General features: G+C 28.0%; 1 protein-coding gene across 1 annotated transcript in view; it reads left to right on the top strand.

The window, feature by feature from the left end:
- Nucleotides 1-2,342: 2,342 nt before the first annotated feature.
- Gr32a (Gustatory receptor 32a) overlaps nucleotides 2,343-22,651 on the top strand; it is a 25,653-nt gene continuing 5,344 nt past the window's right edge. The window contains exons 1-3 of the mRNA XM_065502195.1: nucleotides 2,343-3,446; nucleotides 18,409-18,471; nucleotides 18,704-18,793. Coding sequence (XP_065358267.1) covers nucleotides 2,343-3,446; nucleotides 18,409-18,471; nucleotides 18,704-18,793 — 1,257 coding nt within the window. The remainder of the gene's footprint in view (nucleotides 3,447-18,408; nucleotides 18,472-18,703; nucleotides 18,794-22,651) is intronic.

Below are 22,651 nucleotides of genomic sequence, written 5' to 3'. Positions count from 1 at the left end.
AGTGAAATTTCATTAAAAACTATTCATAAATAAAAAATTAATTTCAATTCGAAAAATTTTTATTCGAATTAAAAATGTTATGATGCGATATAATATAATTTCGTTCAAGCTATTTTTCTATTTTTCAAAAATATTTATATTCATGGAATACTTTATTGAAAATATGGCCAAAAAATTTTTTTATTGAATTTTTGCATAGATAAAAATTTTTCGAATTGAAATTAATTATTTATTTATGAATAGTTTTTAATGAAATTTCACTTTTATGTAGATTTTTCTATTTAAAATGGAAAAATAAAAACCAAGTTTGAAATTTATTATCAGCAATCCCGCAATTGCCAAAAAAAGTGTGAAATGGGAATTTGTAGTTTTTTGGCTATAATATACATACTAGGATCGGGATTATCGGAACCCTTTACAAGATAATTAGAAACATATTGGCCACCTAAAATCGGTTACTATATTTTGATATCGAATATACGATTTGAGAATTTTTTCCTTAAAGTTTAATTTTACATAAAAAATAGTTTTTTTTTTTGAATGGACCCAGGGCACACTTAGAAAGGTGAATGCATCACTACAACAGTACAAAAACAACAGGTACTTTTTAAAAAAAAAAAAAATAGTTGCCTGTTGTTGTTTTTGCTCAAGGTGTATTTAATAAGGTGCCATCGGCAGCACAGCTGATTACAGAAATAGCACGCACAAATGTCAAACTCCACATATAAAAAATATTCGCCCGTACGCCCGTAGTCAAACTCTATATATAAAAAATAAGTGAATTCGCCTGTATTTATTTCAATTCGCCACTGCTGTCACCTTGTTAAATACGCCTTGTTTTTGCTTTTGGGTTTGTTGTATTTTTTGCCACAACAACCACAAGTGAACTGACAATTCAAACTGAATAAAAAAAATAATCAGCTGTTTCATCGCAGTCACCTTTCTAAGTGTGCCCTGAATGGACCTAGTCCCATCGGTAACAACAATTTTTTATTTGTTTTTCATTTAAAATATTTTACAAAAACTTAGCTTTCAGAAAGTATAATTTCCTTATACATCCTCTTAGAAATTTTTTGCGATAACTTAAAAAGAAAAAAAGTAATTTTTTCCCAAAAAATTAGCATTTTTAAAATTTTTTAAATTCAAATACATTTAACTTTGGACTTTTCATTATTTTTAACAATTCTTTTTCTATTTGAAACATACATACATATGCTGTTAGTCCAATAAAGGAAAACTGGAGAAAATCGGGAATATCTGGATACGCTGGATACGCAAAAAACTGGAGTAGGGTGGGTAAAAATGTTGAAAATTTTATTTTCAAATGCGAATATCTCCTAAGCTATTTTGTAGTGCTCGATGAGAAGATTCTATATGGGTAATTTTTGAAATCGGAACACAAACGAAGAAATGTGATCATTTTAAAAATGTAACATACCCGAGGTGTCCTACTTTAAAGATCCTTGATCGCGCCCATGGTGGGCCCATGAGGTACACGGTCAAAACTTAAACTCGACAACAATTCTTCTTTGCGAATGTGAAATTTCATTCAAACCAATCTAATTTTAAGTTATTAACAATTTTGATATTCTGAGAACGCTAAAACATCATCAGTCGGTCCATAAAATTTTAATTACTGTAATAAAAAAAATTAGAAAATGTCGCTTACGATAATTTTTCGCTAAGGGCTTGGAATTTCAACAATGTGAACGTAATTTAAGGACTGGCAATAATAATATGCAGATTTTGGATAAAGTCATCCAAGAAATGCGAAAAAAAAATTTTAAGTCAATTATTAATTGTACTTATTGTCATTGGAATATTGCTGTACTTTTGAAGTGTGAATTGTAAAAAAAAGTACAATTGTACAATCATCCCTGATAAAACTCGGTGGACTTTTATGAAAAAAGTGTTAACAATTATTTTTTTTTGTTGTATATACTCGTATAGTTCATAATTGGCAATCGTCGTTATTATTATTATTTTTTTTTAATTATTAGCCGGACATGCATATTTTTCATACGTTAAGTGCTGTATCATCGTTGTTTAAGGCGTTGTTGGTAAGTCTGTATGTATGTATATCATAACATTATTATTTATGCGATAAGATTTAAAGATAAAAAATTAATTTACCGTAAAAGCAATTACATTTATGTGTAGTACATGTACTCAGTCACCGAGTCATATACATAGTTTACAATACACGTAGTTACTTGTTTCAATAACAAGGAGTCACTGGAACAAATACGTATTCCGTTGACAAAGTAATAATCAAACATTTGAAGAGCTGGTAAAAAAGAACAAATTACTAAATTTAATAAACTTATTGAGAACTATATAAAATGTGTCCTGGACCTTGGATGGTGAATATGAGTGGAGAAAAAGTGAAATCTTCGCCCGTGCGTCAAAGACCTAGAAATCCTGCATTTATGAACGATCCAAATAATAACGAGTCAAATACGTTTTTAAATGATATACCAAGCATTCTATTCATACTGAAGGCAACAGGGCTCTTACCCATCTATCGAATGATATCTAACTATGAACTGGGTCCGCCAAATGGTATTCGACGTGTCTATTCCATGATTGCTCATGCTCTAGTTCATTCGATGACCATTTACAATCTGTACAATCTATTTTCGGATGGTTCCACACAATTATTCTATTCGTATCGCGAAACTGACAACATAAACTACTGGATTGACATTCTATTGTGCATTGTGACTTATACAACGACCGTGTTTATATGTTCGAAAAACTCGAAATCGTTTTTGAAAATTTTGAATGATATTCTCAAGGTGGATGAGGAAATAAGTCGAAAATCGTCAGTCAATATTGTTAACAATTGTGGATTTGCCGTCAAGTTCATTATACTAATAGTAATTTTTCAATGTTACATAATTATTTTAAAAATTTTGGGCATTAATGAACCCTTAACAGTGCCTTCATACATTCTGATCGGGTTTTATTCATTGCAAAATGGTTTGTCGTCAATATTCATTGTGTTTGCTTCGATTCTGTTGCGCATTGTAACGGTACGTTTCGAATACTTGAACTCCGTTATTAATGGCTATACCTACCGGGAACAGAAGGGCAAAGTGAGGCAACGTATTAGACGTTTAGACAATATTCGTTCACCCGGTAGTATTCCCTCGCAACCACCACCCATGGAAAACTTTCCAGATGATTCACTATTTGCCTTTCGCATGTACAATAAATTGTTGCGCCTTTACAAAGCCATCAATGAAAGTTGCAGTCTAATATTGGTCGTTTATATGGGCTATGCCTTCTATTCGATTACCACAACTACATATAATTTATTCGTTCAAATAACAACACAACGCGACATGTCAATAAATGTCCTGCAAATCTGTTTTGTTCTGCTGTTTCTGCATACCACTATGCTGGCCCTATTATCACGATGTTCTGGACAAGCTACGGATCAGGTATGAATATATTTGAGTGTGATTAATGTAAATAATACAAAAGTTATAAAAAAAATTACGGATTGAATTAGGATCCCAAATATTTTAATATATCTGTGGTCATAAGCAATAACCAAAGTGGACTAAAGAAAGATTTGAGTTATACATATATTGAGTTATATTATTCTGTTCATAGAACTGTATGTATACGTGAAATCCCTACCTTCTTAACTTTCTTATTTAAAAAGTTATTAATTAGAAACATATTGGCTTAAGTCATAAGAAAGACTATTGCATTTACAAAATCGCCAAAATATATTTAAGAAAACAGTCAATTATATTTTATTTTGTTTAAATAGCTTATAATGACTTTAGTTGTTATTGTTATTTTTCACGAAATAAATTTTCATAAATAAGATTGCTGTTATTACTAACGATAAGCGATTATTGCAAATTTGCTTAATTACTTGACATGTCAATTTATAAATATGTAATAACAGCTTAACTCAACATATCGAGCCCTTAGCGCCAAACACACCAATTTTACAGGAGAAGATTTTTTCGATTATTTTGAAATTTATACATAGAATTAAAAATGTTATGATGCGATATAATATAATTTCGTTCAAGCTATTTTTCAAAAATATTTATAACTTTTGACAATTAAAAATTCATGGAATACTTAATGGAAAAATATGAAAAAAATGTTTTTTATTGAATTTTTGCATAGATACAAATTTTTTGAATAGAAATAAAATTGTTATTTATGAATAGTTTTTAATGAAATTTCACAGTTATGTAAAATTTTCTATTCAAAATGGAGAAATAAAAACGAATTTTGAAATTTATTATCAGCAATCCCACAATTCCCAAAAAAAGTGTTGAAAAATCCCAAAAATTTTTAATTTTTTTTTCATTTAAAATATTTTATGAAAACTTAGCTTTCAGAAAGTATAAATTCCTTATACATTCTCTTAGAAATTTTTTGTGATAAATTAAAAAGAAAAACAGTTCTTTTTTCCCAAAAAATTAGCGAAAAATCGGCATTTTAAAATTTTTTAAATTCAAATGCATATAACTTTGGACTTAGTCATTATTTTTAAACAGTTCAACATACATATGTTGTTAATTCAATTAAGAAAAACTGGAGAAAATCGGAAAATATTTGGATACGCTGTTATCAAAAAATTGGAGTAGGTTGGGTCAAAATATTGAAAATTTAATTTTCAAATGCGAATATCTCCTAAGCTATAAGAGGTAATTGATAGCTATGACCAGGTCTTTTGTAGCGCTCGAAAGATTTTATATGTGAAATTTTTTTTGAAATCGGAACACAAACGAAGATATAGCATCGTTTTAAAAATGAAATATACCCGAGGTGTCCTACTTTGAGGACCCTTGGTCGCGCCCCTGGTTGGCCCATGAGGTTCACATTCAGAACTTAAACTCGACAGCAATTCTTCTTTGCGTATGTGAAATTTCATTCAAACCAATCTAACCATTTAGAAGTTACAGATTTATTTCCTTCTTTTTTTTCTATACGATACGATAAAATTCGTTTACTATAAATTGCAAACATTGACTTAAGATAAAATTTTACCCCCTATAATTTTGAAGTTATTAACAATTTTGATATTCTTAGAACGCTAAAACATCAGTCGCTCCATAAAATTTTAATTTTTGCAATAAAAAAAAAATTTAGAAAATGTCACTTACGATAATTTGGCGCAAGGGCTCGATATGCCAAGCAACAATCAACACTTAATTTCAAGACATTAGCACTTTCAATTTAGTATTTCTGAGTTGCATTAAGCGTTGATATTTGTTTTTATTAAATAATTCTCTAATAGATAAAGCTTTTGTTATAATTTTTCATTTTAGCATTGTGGGGCTAAAAATCTTTGATTCTGCATTCTACTTTATCTAATGCACTCTTTTATTTTTTTCAGAAACGATTTTATAACTATAAATAGCTTTTTCTCAAAAACATGTTTTTTGAATTAGGCGGTTATTGCTTGTGACCACAGACATTGTTTAATGAAAGTTATAGTCCTCCAAATATATCCAGAATTAAAAACCTAATCTGAATACTGTGTTTCATTTTCTGTTTCAAAATTAAATTACACAGTGTTACAACTGATTTTAATATCACTTCCTAGATATTTTTTGTCACACAGTGTTATTTAAAACTACTTAGTAAAGTTGCCTATAACCCTTAATTGCATTATTTTTACTTTTTTTTCTATAAAGTATCAAATATTTATTTGATTTTTATTTAGAATTCGTACAAAATTTTATTTTGCTGAAGAAGAATCTGAATTAGTATCAAGTAGGGTTCTATAGGTTTTGCTGAAAAAAGTCGAAAAGTCGAAATCGACTTTTTGGTCGGAAAAAAGTCGAACAATCGTTAATGTCATCTCAAAAGTCGAATAGTCGATAAAAGTTGAAAATAGTCGATAAAAGTCGAATAGTCGATAAAAGTCGACTTTTTAGATTGTTAAAAAAATATTTAATTGCAACATTATACTAAAACTATTACAATTTGGTACACTTGCATTTTTTGTAGTGTATGCTAATATAAATAATAAATAAATGTTTATAAATTAAAGCTTTTTTCTACACAACATTCTTCTAACTATTATCGCCTTGATAAATTTCATTTTTATTGCTAAACATTACAAAAGGTGCATCAATAAATGTAGAAACTATGTATTTGTTACAAGAAATGGTAAAAAGTTGAAAAAAGTCGGAAAGTCGAAAATAGTCTAAAAAAGTCGAAAATAGCCTAAAAAAGTCGATTTAACTAAAAAGTCGAAAGTTCGAAAAGTCGACTTTTATAAATTACCAAAAGTCGAAAAGTCGACCTTTTAAAAAACGAAAAAAGTCGAAAGTTCAAAAGTCGACTTTTGAAAAAACGGAAAAGTCGAAAAGTCGACTTTTTGTTTCAGCTATAGAACCCTAGTATCAAGCTTATTTTCGTCTAAATTTAAGTGGAATGTTGACAATTGGCAACAAAATGTTTTTAAGGGTTAAATTCATTAAAGTAAGTAATATACATACATACAGATGTACATTAGGGCGGGTCGATTTTTTTCACGAAAACTCGTATAGCAGAAACGCAAATTTCCCCAATGAAATTTCAATACATATATTTTTTTTAATAGTTTTTTTATTGGATAAAAGTAGAAATGCGCAAGATAGGATTTGATTTTAGACCTATGGTTTCTTGAGGAAACTTTCTTAGAATTTTCCGTTGATTGCGTTTCTGCTATACGATTTTTTACTTTTTGATCGTCCATACAAATCTACCCTGCCTAATGTACATACATTGTACAATTAGTAGGGATACAATTCAATCACTTACTTTTATATTTTGTTGTCGCTCTATATAATTTATTTTTAGCGTTTATATTGAAATCAACACACATTTATATATTTAATAAAATATGTATATTTTTGTCTTAAATTGTTTCCGTCTGTGTAAAATGACAAACGGGAATTACATAATACGATTTACCGAAAATAATATTTTCTATGAGTATTGTCTAGGGGTTGTTATTGGCTGTGCCGAATCTTATACCCTTCACAAAGGATTCTTTAAACCTTTATATTTAAAATTTAAATTAATATAATATTTGAATAAAAACGTATTCATGCAGCTTGAAAATGAATTTCAAAACATTGTTGAATTTTGAGCAGTTTGGAAATTGGCTGCGCAGTAGTATAAACAAAATATAGAGGGAAATAAATCTGTAACTTCTAAACGCTTGTAAGAATTCCTCTTTGCGCATGTCAAATTTCATTCAAATTGGACTAAGCTAAGAGGAAGTCTTGACGAGTTCAAGTATTGAGTTTGAACGTTATGGACCCACCAGGGGCACGGCCAGGGGATCCCAAAGTAGGTCACTTTGGGTAAAAGCTCAGACTGCAACAACGCTTTGTGTTACAAGTGTTTTGGAACATTCCACAAATTAAATCCCTAATAACACTTATAAAATGCTATAAATAAGCAAATAAATGTGTATTTTCATCTAAATTTAATAATATTCTGATGTTTTATTAATTTTTTAATTTCGAATCACCCATCAAGATCACTGATTGGGATTATATGTCCCACTAAAAAGGCTTATTGGGATTATATGTCCCAGGATAAAAGGACGATTTCTGGTTTTCTAAGTATGCATAATAATTTTTCCTCATCTTTTAGAATATACAAAAATGTCTACAATATACTATATTTTCGTTCTCAAAATAAAACTCTGTCCCGAAAGGGTTAAGATAAAGATTAAAAATACTTTTTGGTGAAAAAAATGTAGTTTAAAAAATGTTATGGTAAAAAACATTTTTTGGTTATGATTAAATAATATTTTTCCCAATTTGTGCCCATTCGAATTGGCTCAGAAATTAATTTCATTGGCCAAAAGTCCAATTTTATGTTGACACCGTTTTCCAAAATTTTAATGACTTTCAATAGTAAACATAGTCTGCTTTTACACACAGCAAGTTTACTTGAAGCAAGTCTCTTCGATTCCTTTTTAAACTTGCTCGACTGTTTACTCACAGCGAGTCTGTGTTCAATTTTGTATGTCAAAACCTCTCTCTCCTATAAACTCAAGACTTGCGCAAGAAAACTTGCCCTGTGTAAAAGCAGACATATTGAAAATAGACAATTAAATAAAAATATTCGTAATTGTTGGCGTGGATGCTGTTAAAGACAAATATTTTATGTTATTTTATAAAAAAAAATTGATTTTTGTAAATTTGATCAGAAGTAAATTATTATTACTCTCAAACTATTTTCGACAATTTTTGTTATGTTGGTAGGATAATAGTCTTTATGAAATGGTATGATCGTTTATACCTGCTGTGTTATTCAATGTTTTAGTAAAATTTGAATTTTAGCAAGGGTCCTCATGTAAACGCTTAACTGCCTCGTAAACTATGCAATCTGTGCATTTTTACACTCTCGCAAATGAACTGTCAAAAAATTTATGGAAAATTGTTTGCACAACTCCAATAAGTTTCCGCGACAATTTAGACTGAATCAGCTGCTTTTGTTTACTTTTATTTATAAGAAATAAAAATCAAATATTTTGTGCATGTGAAAATTGTGTAATTTTAGAACACAATTATTGGATTGAATGACATTGTGTATGAAAACATTAACCAATAGCTAGAACATAAACAAAATCTTCCAAAATATTGTGTACCATCGTTTGTTCCAAAGACCTAACTTTCATTCAACAATTTTAGAATTAAAATTTATAAAATTTAAAAAAAAAAATTGTTAAAGCTTGTGTTGAATTTATTTTTATTTGACATTTTATCAAATATAAATTTTCTGTATAAACTTGCACAAATTGAAAAGGTGTGTTCATGAAACACGTCGCGCAAATTTCCACATTTGCACAAATGGGAAACTTAAGCGATTAAATGAGTACCCTTAGTAGTGTAATAGAACTTTTAATGGTCAAAAGGGGTTAAACAAATTTTACTACCGAAAAGGCGAAAGATTCCTCTTTAACCCAAAATATATACTTTTGTACATGTCTGAACACTCTTTCCATTTGAATGAAAATACTTATATTCATGCAGCATCAAAATACAATTGGGCTTGAAAAATAAAAACTGGATAAAGGGCGGACTTACTGTCCAGATATCTAAAAAAATTATCAGGCAATACGAATGATGAGAACACAGCAAGAATTATCAATGTACTTGTGTGCAATAAACAAATTGATGCTAGAAAATTTGGTAATTATGCGAAGGAATATATTGTTACGAAATTGCACTACCAATTTGATTTTAACGTGTTTTTCAACATCTACCATCTTTTGAATACATTGTCATAAGTGGATACTTCTACTTATCAGCTCACTGCTGCCAACATTAACTGTTAATTCTTTGGAATATTTTATAAATTTTTTATTTTTTTTAATTTTAGTTAATGCAACTGTATAGAGTAAGTTCGGGTAATGTGGAATACCTATTTTTATTTGACTGTAATTTTTAAAATCTTAATTCGATTGGAACAGTTCTCAGCTGGTGTTCTACTAAAAGAAAAAAATGTTTTAGTTTAACTAATATACATTCAAAAAAAATATATTGTGATTGCAATGAGCATAGAGAATTATACATAGAGACGAGACACTCCGATTTGTCAAACACAAATAAAACAAATCATATGTCTGATACAACAACAAAATACATTGACTAGCATGTATGTATTTTGTTGTTGCAAGAGTTAGGTTTTTGACAACAGACTTAGGTTTTTGACAAACTCAAAAACTCTCATTGCCATAGGGTAACATAGAGACTATGCGAATTCTATGTTAACCTATGGCAATGAGAGTTTTTGAGTTATGACAAAAACAATGTTGGTCTTATAAATTAGCATGAATGAAATAAACAAGATTACACCATCGACAATTCCGTTATTTTAGTGTACTCTTTTACTCTTTTTTCGTGACGTCAACAGTGACCCTTTTCTTATGTTTTAAATGTAAAATACTTACTTTTTGTATCAAATTTCAAAACAAATAGTGAAAAATAAATAAAAAAAATTAATTAAAAATTGTGCAGTCAAAAATTGCAATAATAATAATAATAATAATAATAATAATAATAATAATAATAATAATAATAATAATAATAATAATAATAATAATAATAATAATAATAATAATAATAATAATAATAATAATAATAATAATAATAATAATAATAATAATAATAATAATAATAATAATAATAATAATAATAATAATAATAATAATAATAATAATAATAATAATAATAATAATAATAATAATAATAATAATAATAATAATAATAATAATAATAATAATAATAATAATAATAATAATAATAATAATAATAATAATAATAATAATAATAATAATAATAATAATAATAATAATAATAATAATAATAATAACTTGGATCGCCCGGTGGTCGAATTTCGACCACTTTATAACGCTTTTTAATTTTAATTATATTCTGCAAATCTAGAGAAAATAACCTTTTAAACCATATACAGTGCCGGTCAAAATAATATCACCACAGAACCTTAAAGCAATTAACATGGGAAATATTTTTATTTCCATAGTAATTTTAATTAAATATATTATAAGATGGTTAATTAATCTCTATTTCTTCTATGAGTAAAGTTTTCTTTAAGAAAAGGTGTGTTCATGAAACACGTCGCGCAAATTTCCACATTTGCACAAATGGGAAACTTAAGCGATTAAATGAGTACCCTTAGTAGTGTAATAGAACTTTTAATGGTCAAAAGGGGTTAAACAAATTTTACTACCGAAAAGGCGAAAGATTCCTCTTTAACCCAAAATATATACTTTTGTACATGTCTGAACACTCTTTCCATTTGAATGAAAATACTTATATTCATGCAGCATCAAAATACAATTGGGCTTGAAAAATAAAAACTGGATAAAGGGCGGACTTACTGTCCAGATATCTAAAAAAATTATCAGGCAATACGAATGATGAGAACACAGCAAGAATTATCAATGTACTTGTGTGCAATAAACAAATTGATGCTAGAAAATTTGGTAATTATGCGAAGGAATATATTGTTACGAAATTGCACTACCAATTTGATTTTAACGTGTTTTTCAACATCTACCATCTTTTGAATACATTGTCATAAGTGGATACTTCTACTTATCAGCTCACTGCTGCCAACATTAACTGTTAATTCTTTGGAATATTTTATAAATTTTTTATTTTTTTTAATTTTAGTTAATGCAACTGTATAGAGTAAGTTCGGGTAATGTGGAATACCTATTTTTATTTGACTGTAATTTTTAAAATCTTAATTCGATTGGAACAGTTCTCAGCTGGTGTTCTACTAAAAGAAAAAAATGTTTTAGTTTAACTAATATACATTCAAAAAAAATATATTGTGATTGCAATGAGCATAGAGAATTATACATAGAGACGAGACACTCCGATTTGTCAAACACAAATAAAACAAATCATATGTCTGATACAACAACAAAATACATTGACTAGCATGTATGTATTTTGTTGTTGCAAGAGTTAGGTTTTTGACAACAGACTTAGGTTTTTGACAAACTCAAAAACTCTCATTGCCATAGGGTAACATAGAGACTATGCGAATTCTATGTTAACCTATGGCAATGAGAGTTTTTGAGTTATGACAAAAACAATGTTGGTCTTATAAATTAGCATGAATGAAATAAACAAGATTACACCATCGACAATTCCGTTATTTTAGTGTACTCTTTTACTCTTTTTTCGTGACGTCAACAGTGACCCTTTTCTTATGTTTTAAATGTAAAATACTTACTTTTTGTATCAAATTTCAAAACAAATAGTGAAAAATAAATAAAAAAAATTAATTAAAAATTGTGCAGTCAAAAATTGCAATAATAATAATAATAATAATAATAATAATAATAATAATAATAATAATAATAATAATAATAATAATAATAATAATAATAATAATAATAATAATAATAATAATAATAATAATAATAATAATAATAATAATAATAATAATAATAATAATAATAATAATAATAATAATAATAATAATAATAATAATAATAATAATAATAATAATAATAATAATAATAATAATAATAATAATAATAATAATAATAATAATAATAATAATAATAATAATAATAATAATAATAATAATAATAATAATAATAATAATAATAATAATAATAATAATAATAATAATAATAATAATAATAATAATAATAATAATAATAATAATAATAATAATAATAATAATAATAATAATAATAATAATAATAATAATAATAATAATAATAATAATAATAATAATAATAATAATAATAATAATAATAATAACTTGGATCGCCCGGTGGTCGAATTTCGACCACTTTATAACGCTTTTTAATTTTAATTATATTCTGCAAATCTAGAGAAAATAACCTTTTAAACCATATACAGTGCCGGTCAAAATAATATCACCACAGAACCTTAAAGCAATTAACATGGGAAATATTTTTATTTCCATAGTAATTTTAATTAAATATATTATAAGATGGTTAATTAATCTCTATTTCTTCTATGAGTAAAGTTTTCTTTAAGAAAACTTATTTTTATGGTATTTTTTAAAAATACCCAGATTTTGTGTAGTCAAAATAATAGCACCATCGTAAGAAATTGACGAAAAAATATAGAATATTCATGTTTTTGTTTTAAAAAATCGCCATTAAATTATAATTTGAATCTATTTATATCGAAATGAATAAAATTAAAAACAAAAAAATTAATTTTACTTTTCTAATTTTTTTAGTAACAAAAAGAAATCAAAAGTTTAAAAAATTTTGATTTCTGAACATACAAATTAGCTTAATTCAGAATAAAACTATTTATAGATATTTAGAAATGGTTTTAAAAAAACATTGCGTTGAAATAAAAATATAAATTTTAGGTTGCGCAACCGCCCACCGTTTCGAAAATCAGGCATTTATGTTCTGCACGGTGGTCAAAAGTGACGACTAGTGTTGCAGTTATTCGCTGACCATTACAATAACAAAATTTAAATTATTTAAATTCTAGAAAAGTTTCACCAATAACAATATAACATCCTCTATTAAAGGTAAAATTTCCGAAGTCGCATTACCATTTTTCAACATTCAAGTTCCAAAACACTCTTGGTCAAATAATTAAACAAATTATATTGTTTGATATCAGACTTCTATAGAAAGTCCTCCGAATCCAATTTCAACCAAAATTTAAGATAATATATTCATCTTATCTTACAAACACACAGATTTTAAAATTATAGTTTGATTGTGGTTTTTCTATTATAACATTCGAAGAATATATTGAATATGTGGAATAAATAATTCAATCTTATATGATCAAATGCTTGATAAAGTCATACTCAGATATAAATCAAAGAAATTATGACCATAGGAATGGTCTATGGAATGATAAACTGATATAAATTTGGGTTTCAAGCTAAAATGTCAATGTCGTGGGACAGCATGCGATATCTCCAAACACAATTTTATTAAAAATAGATGGCCAAAAGTCACAAAAAGGGTAAAAGGAAACCAAAAATATTTAAGAATTTATTTTGGGGAATGAAAAAATATATTTGGCATACAAGTTCGATACAAAATTTTTAAAATTTTAGAATCTTTATGGGTAGGAGGTGGACGGTCTCTTTTTTGCCAAAAAATACGAAAACAAAAGACAACAATATTTTACTCTTAATAATAATGTGTTAAGAACGTTACAAACCATAATAATTGTTACTAAATTAAATTTTGTCCTGGTTAATTTTTGTTTATTTTAATCGATTTCTATCTTGGTGCTATTTTTTTGACTGATGAATTTCTTAGGTATTTATATATTATGAAGTTTATCTTTAAAATTTGCATCTAATTTTTAAAACTATTTTTAAGGTTTGAAAGTTCATTGAATTAAGCATAAATTTATACAAAAACAACAAAAGTTGTCTAATAACATAAAACATACCCAGTAAGCACCAAAGCCCCAAAAATTCAAGCACTTGAACATTTTGTTGGAATTTGACTTGAATGCAAATGTAATTATACTTTAAACATGAAAAATATTTGAAAATTTATTTATTTTTCAAACAAAAAACATATGGCTTGAATTTATGTTTCCTTTTTACTGGAGAAAGCTATTGAAATAAAGTGTAATACAACTGTAATTCAATTGCTTGACTATAATTCAAGGCTTGAATTACACTTGCTTTCAACTTGAATTCCAGTAAAAATGCTTATTGGGTAAAATACATTTGATTTTATTAAACATAAATAAGTTTTAAACATAATTATTGACTTTTCCATTATAAATCACATACAATTTTCATATAATACAATCCGTTTGGGTCACTGTTGACGTCACTGAGCTTAAGTGAATTTTTTTAAGAGAGCCATGCCTTCCATCTGTGTTTATTTCTTTATGATAAAATGGTATACTTACTAGGGTATTCGAATTATTCGATTTTTCTCTTGTTCAAATAAGAGATTTAACTTGTTCGAATAATTCGATCACACGTTTAAAATTAACGAATTATTCGAATAATTAAAATTTTTTTAAAAAAAGTAAAGAATGAAGTTTTGATGTCGGTTTTTTAATATTTTTTAACGTTAAAGTTAACAATTCAAGTATTGATACAATCTACAAAACAATTGACTAGCAAATCCTTTAGTTTCCGTTTTGGAGCTATACTTTAAAAAATTTTAAGCTAGTTGGACATGATCCTGAATTCAAATACAATATAAACGTATTAAGAACTTTTTTATGTCGTTCATTAATTCGGGTTTTAAATTGAGTAACTAATTCTTTAGTAAATTAATTATTCACTATTTCTAAATTATTTATAACAAATTGTATTATACCCGCAAGCTCTATCAACGTTGCCGAATCTTTTAATTTGAAGTCAGGCAGAGCATGATTGACGCATTTACAAATACGCAAAAAGTTTATTACCATGTTAGACAAAGATGTTCAACGATGTTCAAAATCATGTATAAGACGAACTCCATGCTTTTCTTGCAACAAAACGTTAGTTTGCAATATTTGAGTTTATCATTCGATTTATTAAATATTTTGCAACACTTACGTACGCTGTTAATAACATCACTAATATACATATATTTTAAGATCATGGCCTTCATCTATTTCAATGTAATCATTATAAATGACATCTTCAATATCACTTTCGACGACCGTTTCAAAATCACATTCTCCATCACATTCAACTCCACTTTAATCTAAGTTAAAATTTTGATTATTAATTGCATTTCTTCTAATATTTCGCCAGCTAAATAACAAATATATTATTCCGTACCTTTTATTTTCATTGGTTCAAGTCCTAAGTTACAAATTTTGAAAGATTTGTTTTTAGAATTGTAACTTCTTGCAGTAATATTTATATATTTATAGAAGGAGCTATCAGAACACTCATCTACAGTGATCGAAAGCCCTTTTGTCTTTAGTTATTTGTCGAATTTCAGAAACAATACAATTTTTGTGAGTCATTATTACTTATTTAAATTTGAAATTATGAAAAATTCGTTTTATTCGATTATGCTACATAAAATTTGTTCGAATTATTCGTTATTCGAAAATGGGCATTTTTAAGTTGTTCGAATAATTATTCGTTAGAAATTATTCGATTAATAGAACGATCATTAGTCGAATGAATACCCTAATACTTACTCATCCCGCCCCCATTAACACGAAGTCTGGTTTTGTGTTAACTTAGTCGGTTAAAATTAGTTAACATATAACCAGAAATGGTGTTAATGAGTGACATTAATTTATTTGTAAAATCTCTAATTCTCGAACTAGCACAGTTAGAATTATCTCTGAATATTTAAGAATATCATTTTAACAAGAAGAACCACTTTTACCACATATGTATGTGATGAAACGGGAGATATTCGACCGAATATTTGGTTTTAAATCGGGGTTTCAAATAGCTCCTAATAACTGTAAAAACCTTATTTTTATTTGATCTGTAGCACTTTCTTAATGCTAGGAGATTATTTCAAACAACAATCATTGCTTTAAAAACTATTTCTAGAATTATTCCAAAGAATAGTGACAATTTCAAAATAATTATTGTCAGCAACGCCAGCTACATCGTGTATGCGCTCGGTTATAAGAATCACAAATGTTATTAAAATCTGTTACAAAATAAGATTCAAATGATTAAAAATGTGGTGAATGAGATGATCAAAGTTTTAAGTTTTTATATTTTCTTCAAAATTATCAAAAATATACATACAGTGGTTGACAAAACAATGGAAACTTTTCCAAATATTCCATATGTAGCCCAAAATTTAAAATATTTTTTTAAAATTTTTTTTTTTTTTTAGTATTTTACTTGTATAGTTTTATTCATAGGGTAACATAGAGACGAGACGTAATTGTCAAAAACCTAAGTCTGTTGTCAAAAACCTATCTCTCGCAACAACAAAATACATACTAGTCAATGTATTTTGTTGTTGTATCAAACATATTTTTTGTTGTATTTTTGTTTGAAAAATCGTAGTGTCTCGTCTCTATGTATAATTCTCTATGGTTTTATTTATATAAATTAACTGAAAAACAAACAACATAATTAATTATATTCTGAAAAAAGGGAACAAAATTAAAAATATTCACTATTTCGCTACTGACAAAACATGGAAACTTTTAAACTTCTGCAAGAAAGAAGTGTAAAACGAAAATAATATTTAAAAGAACCATGTAAAAAGCATCCTGTTTACAATTATTTTATTTTATTTTTAAATTCTGGTAATTTTTCACAATTTCTTTTTCTAAGTTTTTCGCATAATTGCTTTTTTTCAAAGTTAACGAAAATGGCTAAAGTTAAGATTTGTGAAGCGGGTTTAAAACAAAAAAGTATCTGTGACAAATATTCAATAAATAAATCAGCAGTTTCAAAAGTTATAAAGAAATTTCGTGAGACCGGTTCTGTAAAAACTCAACATTTAGGTGGAAGACCTCGTAAGACTACTCCTAGACAAGATAATTTAATAGCGAGAGAGTTCAAGAAATTCCCAAAAATAACTCCTCGAGAGGTTGTTAATAGCCTAAAATTAGAAATAAGTACCCGAACAGTCGCAGGGCAAATGAGGCTGGTCTTGGTTGCTATCGTCCTGTAAAAAAACACTCATTTCTAAAAAGAACCGTTCTGCTCGTCTATAATTTGCCAGGGATCATTTAAACTGATCGATACAGAAATGGAATACTGTCCTCTTATCCGACGAATCCAAATACAATTTAAGAGGCAGTTTGCAAGGCGACCAAAGAGAAAAAGATTACATCCAAAGTACACAAATAAGACTGTAAAGTTTGGCGGTGGCAATATTATGGTATGGGGAGGTTTTTCAGGGCAAATATGGGCCCAATATAGGATACAGAACCATATTAAACGATGTTATGTATCCATACGCGGAGGAAAATATGCCCCTAGTTTGGAGATTCCAACACGACAAGGACCCGAAACACACATCTAGGGTTGTAACCGAGTGGTTACAATCCAACGAGGTAAGTGTTTTGAAGTGGCTTGCCCAATCGCCAGATCTCAATCCCATAGAAAATCTATGGGAAATTGTAGATCGTAAAATAAGGACCTAAAATTACACCAGGAAGGAAGATTTATCGGAGGCGGTTATAAGGGAATGGCAAAATATTTCAAAGGAGACCATTGACTCTTTAATTGGTTCAATGCATCGTCGATGTGTAGCAGTTATAAAAAATAAGGGATACCCAACAAAATATTGTGTTATTGCAAAGTTTAGACCATATTTGTTAAAATAATACCTAAGTTTCCATTGTTTTGTCAATGCCGTAATAAAGAAGTCTTTTAATTTTGTTTTCTCATTTTTAGAATTTAATTAATTATGTCCTTTGTTTTTTGTTAAATTAAGTTAATAAAAGTATACAAATAAAATACTACAAAAATGTTAAAATTTTTTAAAAAATTATTTCAGATTTTAGGCCACTAATGAAATATTTGGAAAAGTTTCCATTGTTTTGTCAACTACTGTCTTAAACATCAAAAAGCGATATAAACAAATTTAGGCGGGTTTGGGCCTTCATAATGCGGTTAATATTCATAATGTATGGCCAGTTATTCGTGGTTAATATTATCATGGTTATATTATAATATAATCGGTAAAAATTTAGAAAAAATTATGATATACATATCGCACTGGTTCCTCTAAAGAGCATCAACTGAAAATTTTAAAATGTTCAGTAGAAGCAAAAAAACATTTTTTTCAATACATTACAATGAAACAACTGTTCGGATACAACTGTATTTTTTGGCGAAAGAGTAGAGAAAATCATAGCAAATTTTTACAGTGAAATTTGAAATATTTTGAGTTGACGCTCTTTAGAGGAACCAGTGCGATATATCCTCTAAAGTAACTCTTAACTATTTCTATTTACATTACAGGCAAATGAAACATCACAGATACTAGCACGTGTGTATGGCAAAAGCAAGGAGTATCAGAATATCGTATGTACATTAAATAAAATTATATTTACTACAATAAGGCCCATTATCTCCATGTCTGATAATAATTTTAAGTATTTTTACACATATTTCATAGTTCGTTTAATGCTAACCGTTCTGACAATCACGAGTTCGGTTCAGTTAGTTAATTAGAACTTTGGTCAGATATTAAGATGATGGCCCTAATACATAGCTACGAAAAATTTAATTTACTACAATTTAATTTCTATTGCAGGTTGATAAATTCTTAACAAAAAGTATTAAACAAGAAGTACAGTTCACTGCTTATGGATTCTTTGTTATTGACAATTCAACACTTTTTAAGGTAAAATAAGAATTTTATCTTAAGGTAGGGTCACACATGACAAATATTTGACGAAAAAGACGTAACCACTAAATAAAATACATTTGAATTCTCTTATTTATTTCTAAAACTTATTTTACTTAGGATGATTCAAAACAAAAAATTTAGTCTTATTTTATTTAATGATATTTGATCTTACAAAACACTTGTAAGAGCAAACACGTCAAAAAAATTTGTGCCTAAAAAAGTGGTTACTATTTTTTGATCAAATATTTGCCATGTGTTTCCTATTAAATCAAAAAATATGCACCTTGCTTTTTTTGTAAATCAGGAATGAATAATTTTTCATACGTTCTAAACATTGTGGGTAGACACAAAATATTACTTCATATTGACTATGTATTTGTTAACAAGTAAGAGAGCTATATTCGGCTGTGCCGAATCTTATATACCCTTCACCAAATTATACTTTAAAATAAAATTTTTAAATATTTTTAGGTGAACAAAATTTAATTTTTTTTTTCTAAATTGTTTTTAATTTTTGAAATTGTTTTTTAATTTATTTTAAAAAAGTTTTTTAAATTTTTTTTTAATTTTTTGAAAAAAAAAATATTTATGAAAAAAAATAGTTTTGGTGAAAAAATATTTTTTTTATACATCGTTGCAATGGACTTTGAAATATCTATCATTGGATATCTATATTGATGACTTAGTAATCCAGATATAGATAAAAAATAGGCCAAAAATTGAGGATATCCCGGTTTTTTCCTTATAACTCAGCCATTTATGGACCTATTTTGTCAATTTTAAATAGCAACCGAGCCGGTATATTGATGTATGAATCGTGTATGTAATGATTTCAACGGAAATGGCTATATCGACTTCGCTATCTATAACGATCCAGAATATATATACTTTATGGGATCTCAAATGAAAAATGTAGAAATAACAAACCGACTAATTAATTTATTATCCGAATGTCAAGAAATTTTTATTTAGATAGTACTTAGAAATACGCTTACATGTTTGGTAATCTCTTTCAGTTCAAGAGTTATTTAGGTTCAACATTTTTTATTTATTTTATGGCCGACTTTTTTCTTTGTTTTTTGACCTATCTCAGGTACGAAAATATTTTAAAAATAACTGTTATATTTCTAATAAAATTTTAATAAAATAGAGGAAAGTTTTTTCCACACAGTTATCTAGTCCTTATAGAAAAGTTACAGAAAAATTTTACTTCATGTCCCCAATCTGATAATAGATGTCCCCAAAAAATCCCCATTTCATAATTGAAATCCCAAATTTTGTCCCCAACATTTTATTATTATAGAAAAAATGTTTCTAACTTTTTGTATTCGCAATGCATTTGTAAAAATATATTTGCAATTCTATTTTTTCTAGTAAAAATAAAGAAAAACTGAAATAATGCTGCATATAATGAAAAACCGATTAACCGTTTTTCAGCTAAAACCGTATTCGAACCCGGTTTATTATTTCTATTATACAAAATTCAGTTTCTGTATATTTTTAAAAAATTTTAAGTTTTCTTTTTCTGGAAAACTTGATTTAATGAAAACAATACTGTATTCTGTAAAATACTGTTTTCGTTGCTATAAATAGGTCAAAGTGCGGAAAATTATATGATAATTTTAACAGAAGTCATTGAAAAACTAAGAAAAAAGTAACACAGGCCCATATTTTTGTACTTTCCATTGATCCTTTCTTTTTGTCCTAATAACTTCCATCTGTAATAATAGTTTAATAGGGATACATTTAAAATTAAATCAATGACGAAAACCAATTTCATATTGGCCTAAAAATGCGTGATTTTTTTTAATTTTGAATCCCGGTCCGCGTTGCTGTCCTTTAGAAAACATATGTTTTATATTGCATCTCGATCTCAATTTTAATATACAGTGTCGGAAAAAGTCGGTAATCCATCCTTCAATGTTAACACATGTGGTGGCATTTCGGCTGGTTCCAATGAATTAAAAAATTCAGTAGGACAATTGACGACTTGTTCTTCGTTCATTACTGTATCAATCGATTTGTATTTTATTGTTTCGCCAGACACTTTCAATTGTATTTGGTCATCGAGCTTGTAAACATCATAATTTTTTGATTAAAAGTAGATTTCATATGGAAATTTCTTATTCATACACTTAATATGCAAGAGTAAACAAAATTGTTTATCACAGACCGAAAATCAAAAATCTGACTATACTGTTACCCAAAAGGCTTTTCTGAAGATTCCGTGAAAATTTTATCAAAATCGGTCCAGCCATTTTTGAGTCCATACCGAACATACATACACACATCCATTTTTATGAAATACTAGCTGTCCCGGCAAACGTTGTTCTGCCATAGCACACACAAAGTTTGAAGACTCCCTCTATAATAGTACTCCAGATATGCAATAATAATTTTTTACTTTATATGGGAGGTGCCATGCACATTGTACTTATATAGGTCAATTGTTAATCTAAACCATTCAGGGACCCACTCAAACACACACAACAAATTTCATCGAAATCGGCCCAGCCGTTAAGGAGGAGTTCAGTTACTAACACACGTACAGAAGAATTATATACATATGTATACTAGCTGAACCCGGTCCGCGTTGCTGGCCCTTACAATAATTCTGTTTTATATTGCATCTCGATTTGAATATATAGTGTCGGACAAAAAAAGCACGGACTCCCCCGACCTGACATCGCACCCGAAACACTGTGGTGGTCATTTGACAAAGTTGTTATTTCTCGAATGAAAAAATAAAAATAATTTTTTGACAATTTTTTTTTTTTTTTGATTTTTTTAACTTTTTTTTTATTTGCAAAAGTTTGGCCACAATTACTGACCTTGAAATCATTAGGTATAGTGTCATTAGCGGTATAGTGTAAAAATTTGATTTTACCACGCCCCTCCGCCCACAGACCGAAAATCAAAAATCTGAAGATTTACTGAAAATACAGACCATCCCCAACGTACCCTGAAATTTTGGTTGAAATCGGTCGACCCGTTTTCGCAGTTAGTGGTGACATCAAAATGTACATTTCTTTTTATATATAAGATATGGCATTAGCGGTATAATGTAAAATTTGGATTTTTACACGCCCATCCGCCCACAGACCGAATATTAAAAATCTGACTATATAGTGTTACCCGCTGGGCTATTCTGAAGATTCCCCGAAAATTTCATCAAAATCGGTCCAGCGGTTTTTTTGTATATATATAGATGGCATGTGGTATAAATAATAAATTTGATTTTGCCGCACCCCTCCGCCCACAGACCGAAAATCAAAAATCTGACTTTAGAGTGTTACCCGCTAGGCTATTTTGAAGATTCTCTGAAAATTTCATTAAAATCGGTCCAGCCTTTTTTGAGTTCATTTGGAACATACATCCATTTTTATATACACTGAATCAATTAAGTCTCCATACAGACATACTCATAATATAAACTAGCTATTTATGGTCACTTTTCAATACATATTTAAACCTTTTTTTAATTCATTTTATAAAAAATCTTATAAACTAGAAATCAACATAAAAAAATTACAAACATTTTCATTAAAAACATAAAAATTTACATAAATTCAATAATTGTACGAAATGTATCACCAAAAAAGTCTCCGTACAGTTAACCGTTTTAAGGCAAGGAATCCCAATATTAATTTTAATTGAATTTAATATGTGGTAGGTCCTCCTTTCTGAGCAATTGCAGCATTTTAATGGTTGTGCATGGAATGGACTAGCTTTGTTGTTGTCAGGGAATCTAAATAAAATACCACTCTTCCTTTATAACGGCTTTTAGCTGATCTTTACTCGTTATATTGTGCTGCCGAATCTTTCTTTCCAAGTGAACCCATGGATGCTCAA

Source organism: Calliphora vicina, chromosome 2 (genome assembly GCF_958450345.1).
Source record: "Calliphora vicina chromosome 2, idCalVici1.1, whole genome shotgun sequence".
NCBI lineage: Eukaryota > Metazoa > Arthropoda > Insecta > Diptera > Calliphoridae > Calliphora > Calliphora vicina.
This window is presented reverse-complemented; position numbering and strand designations above follow the sequence as displayed.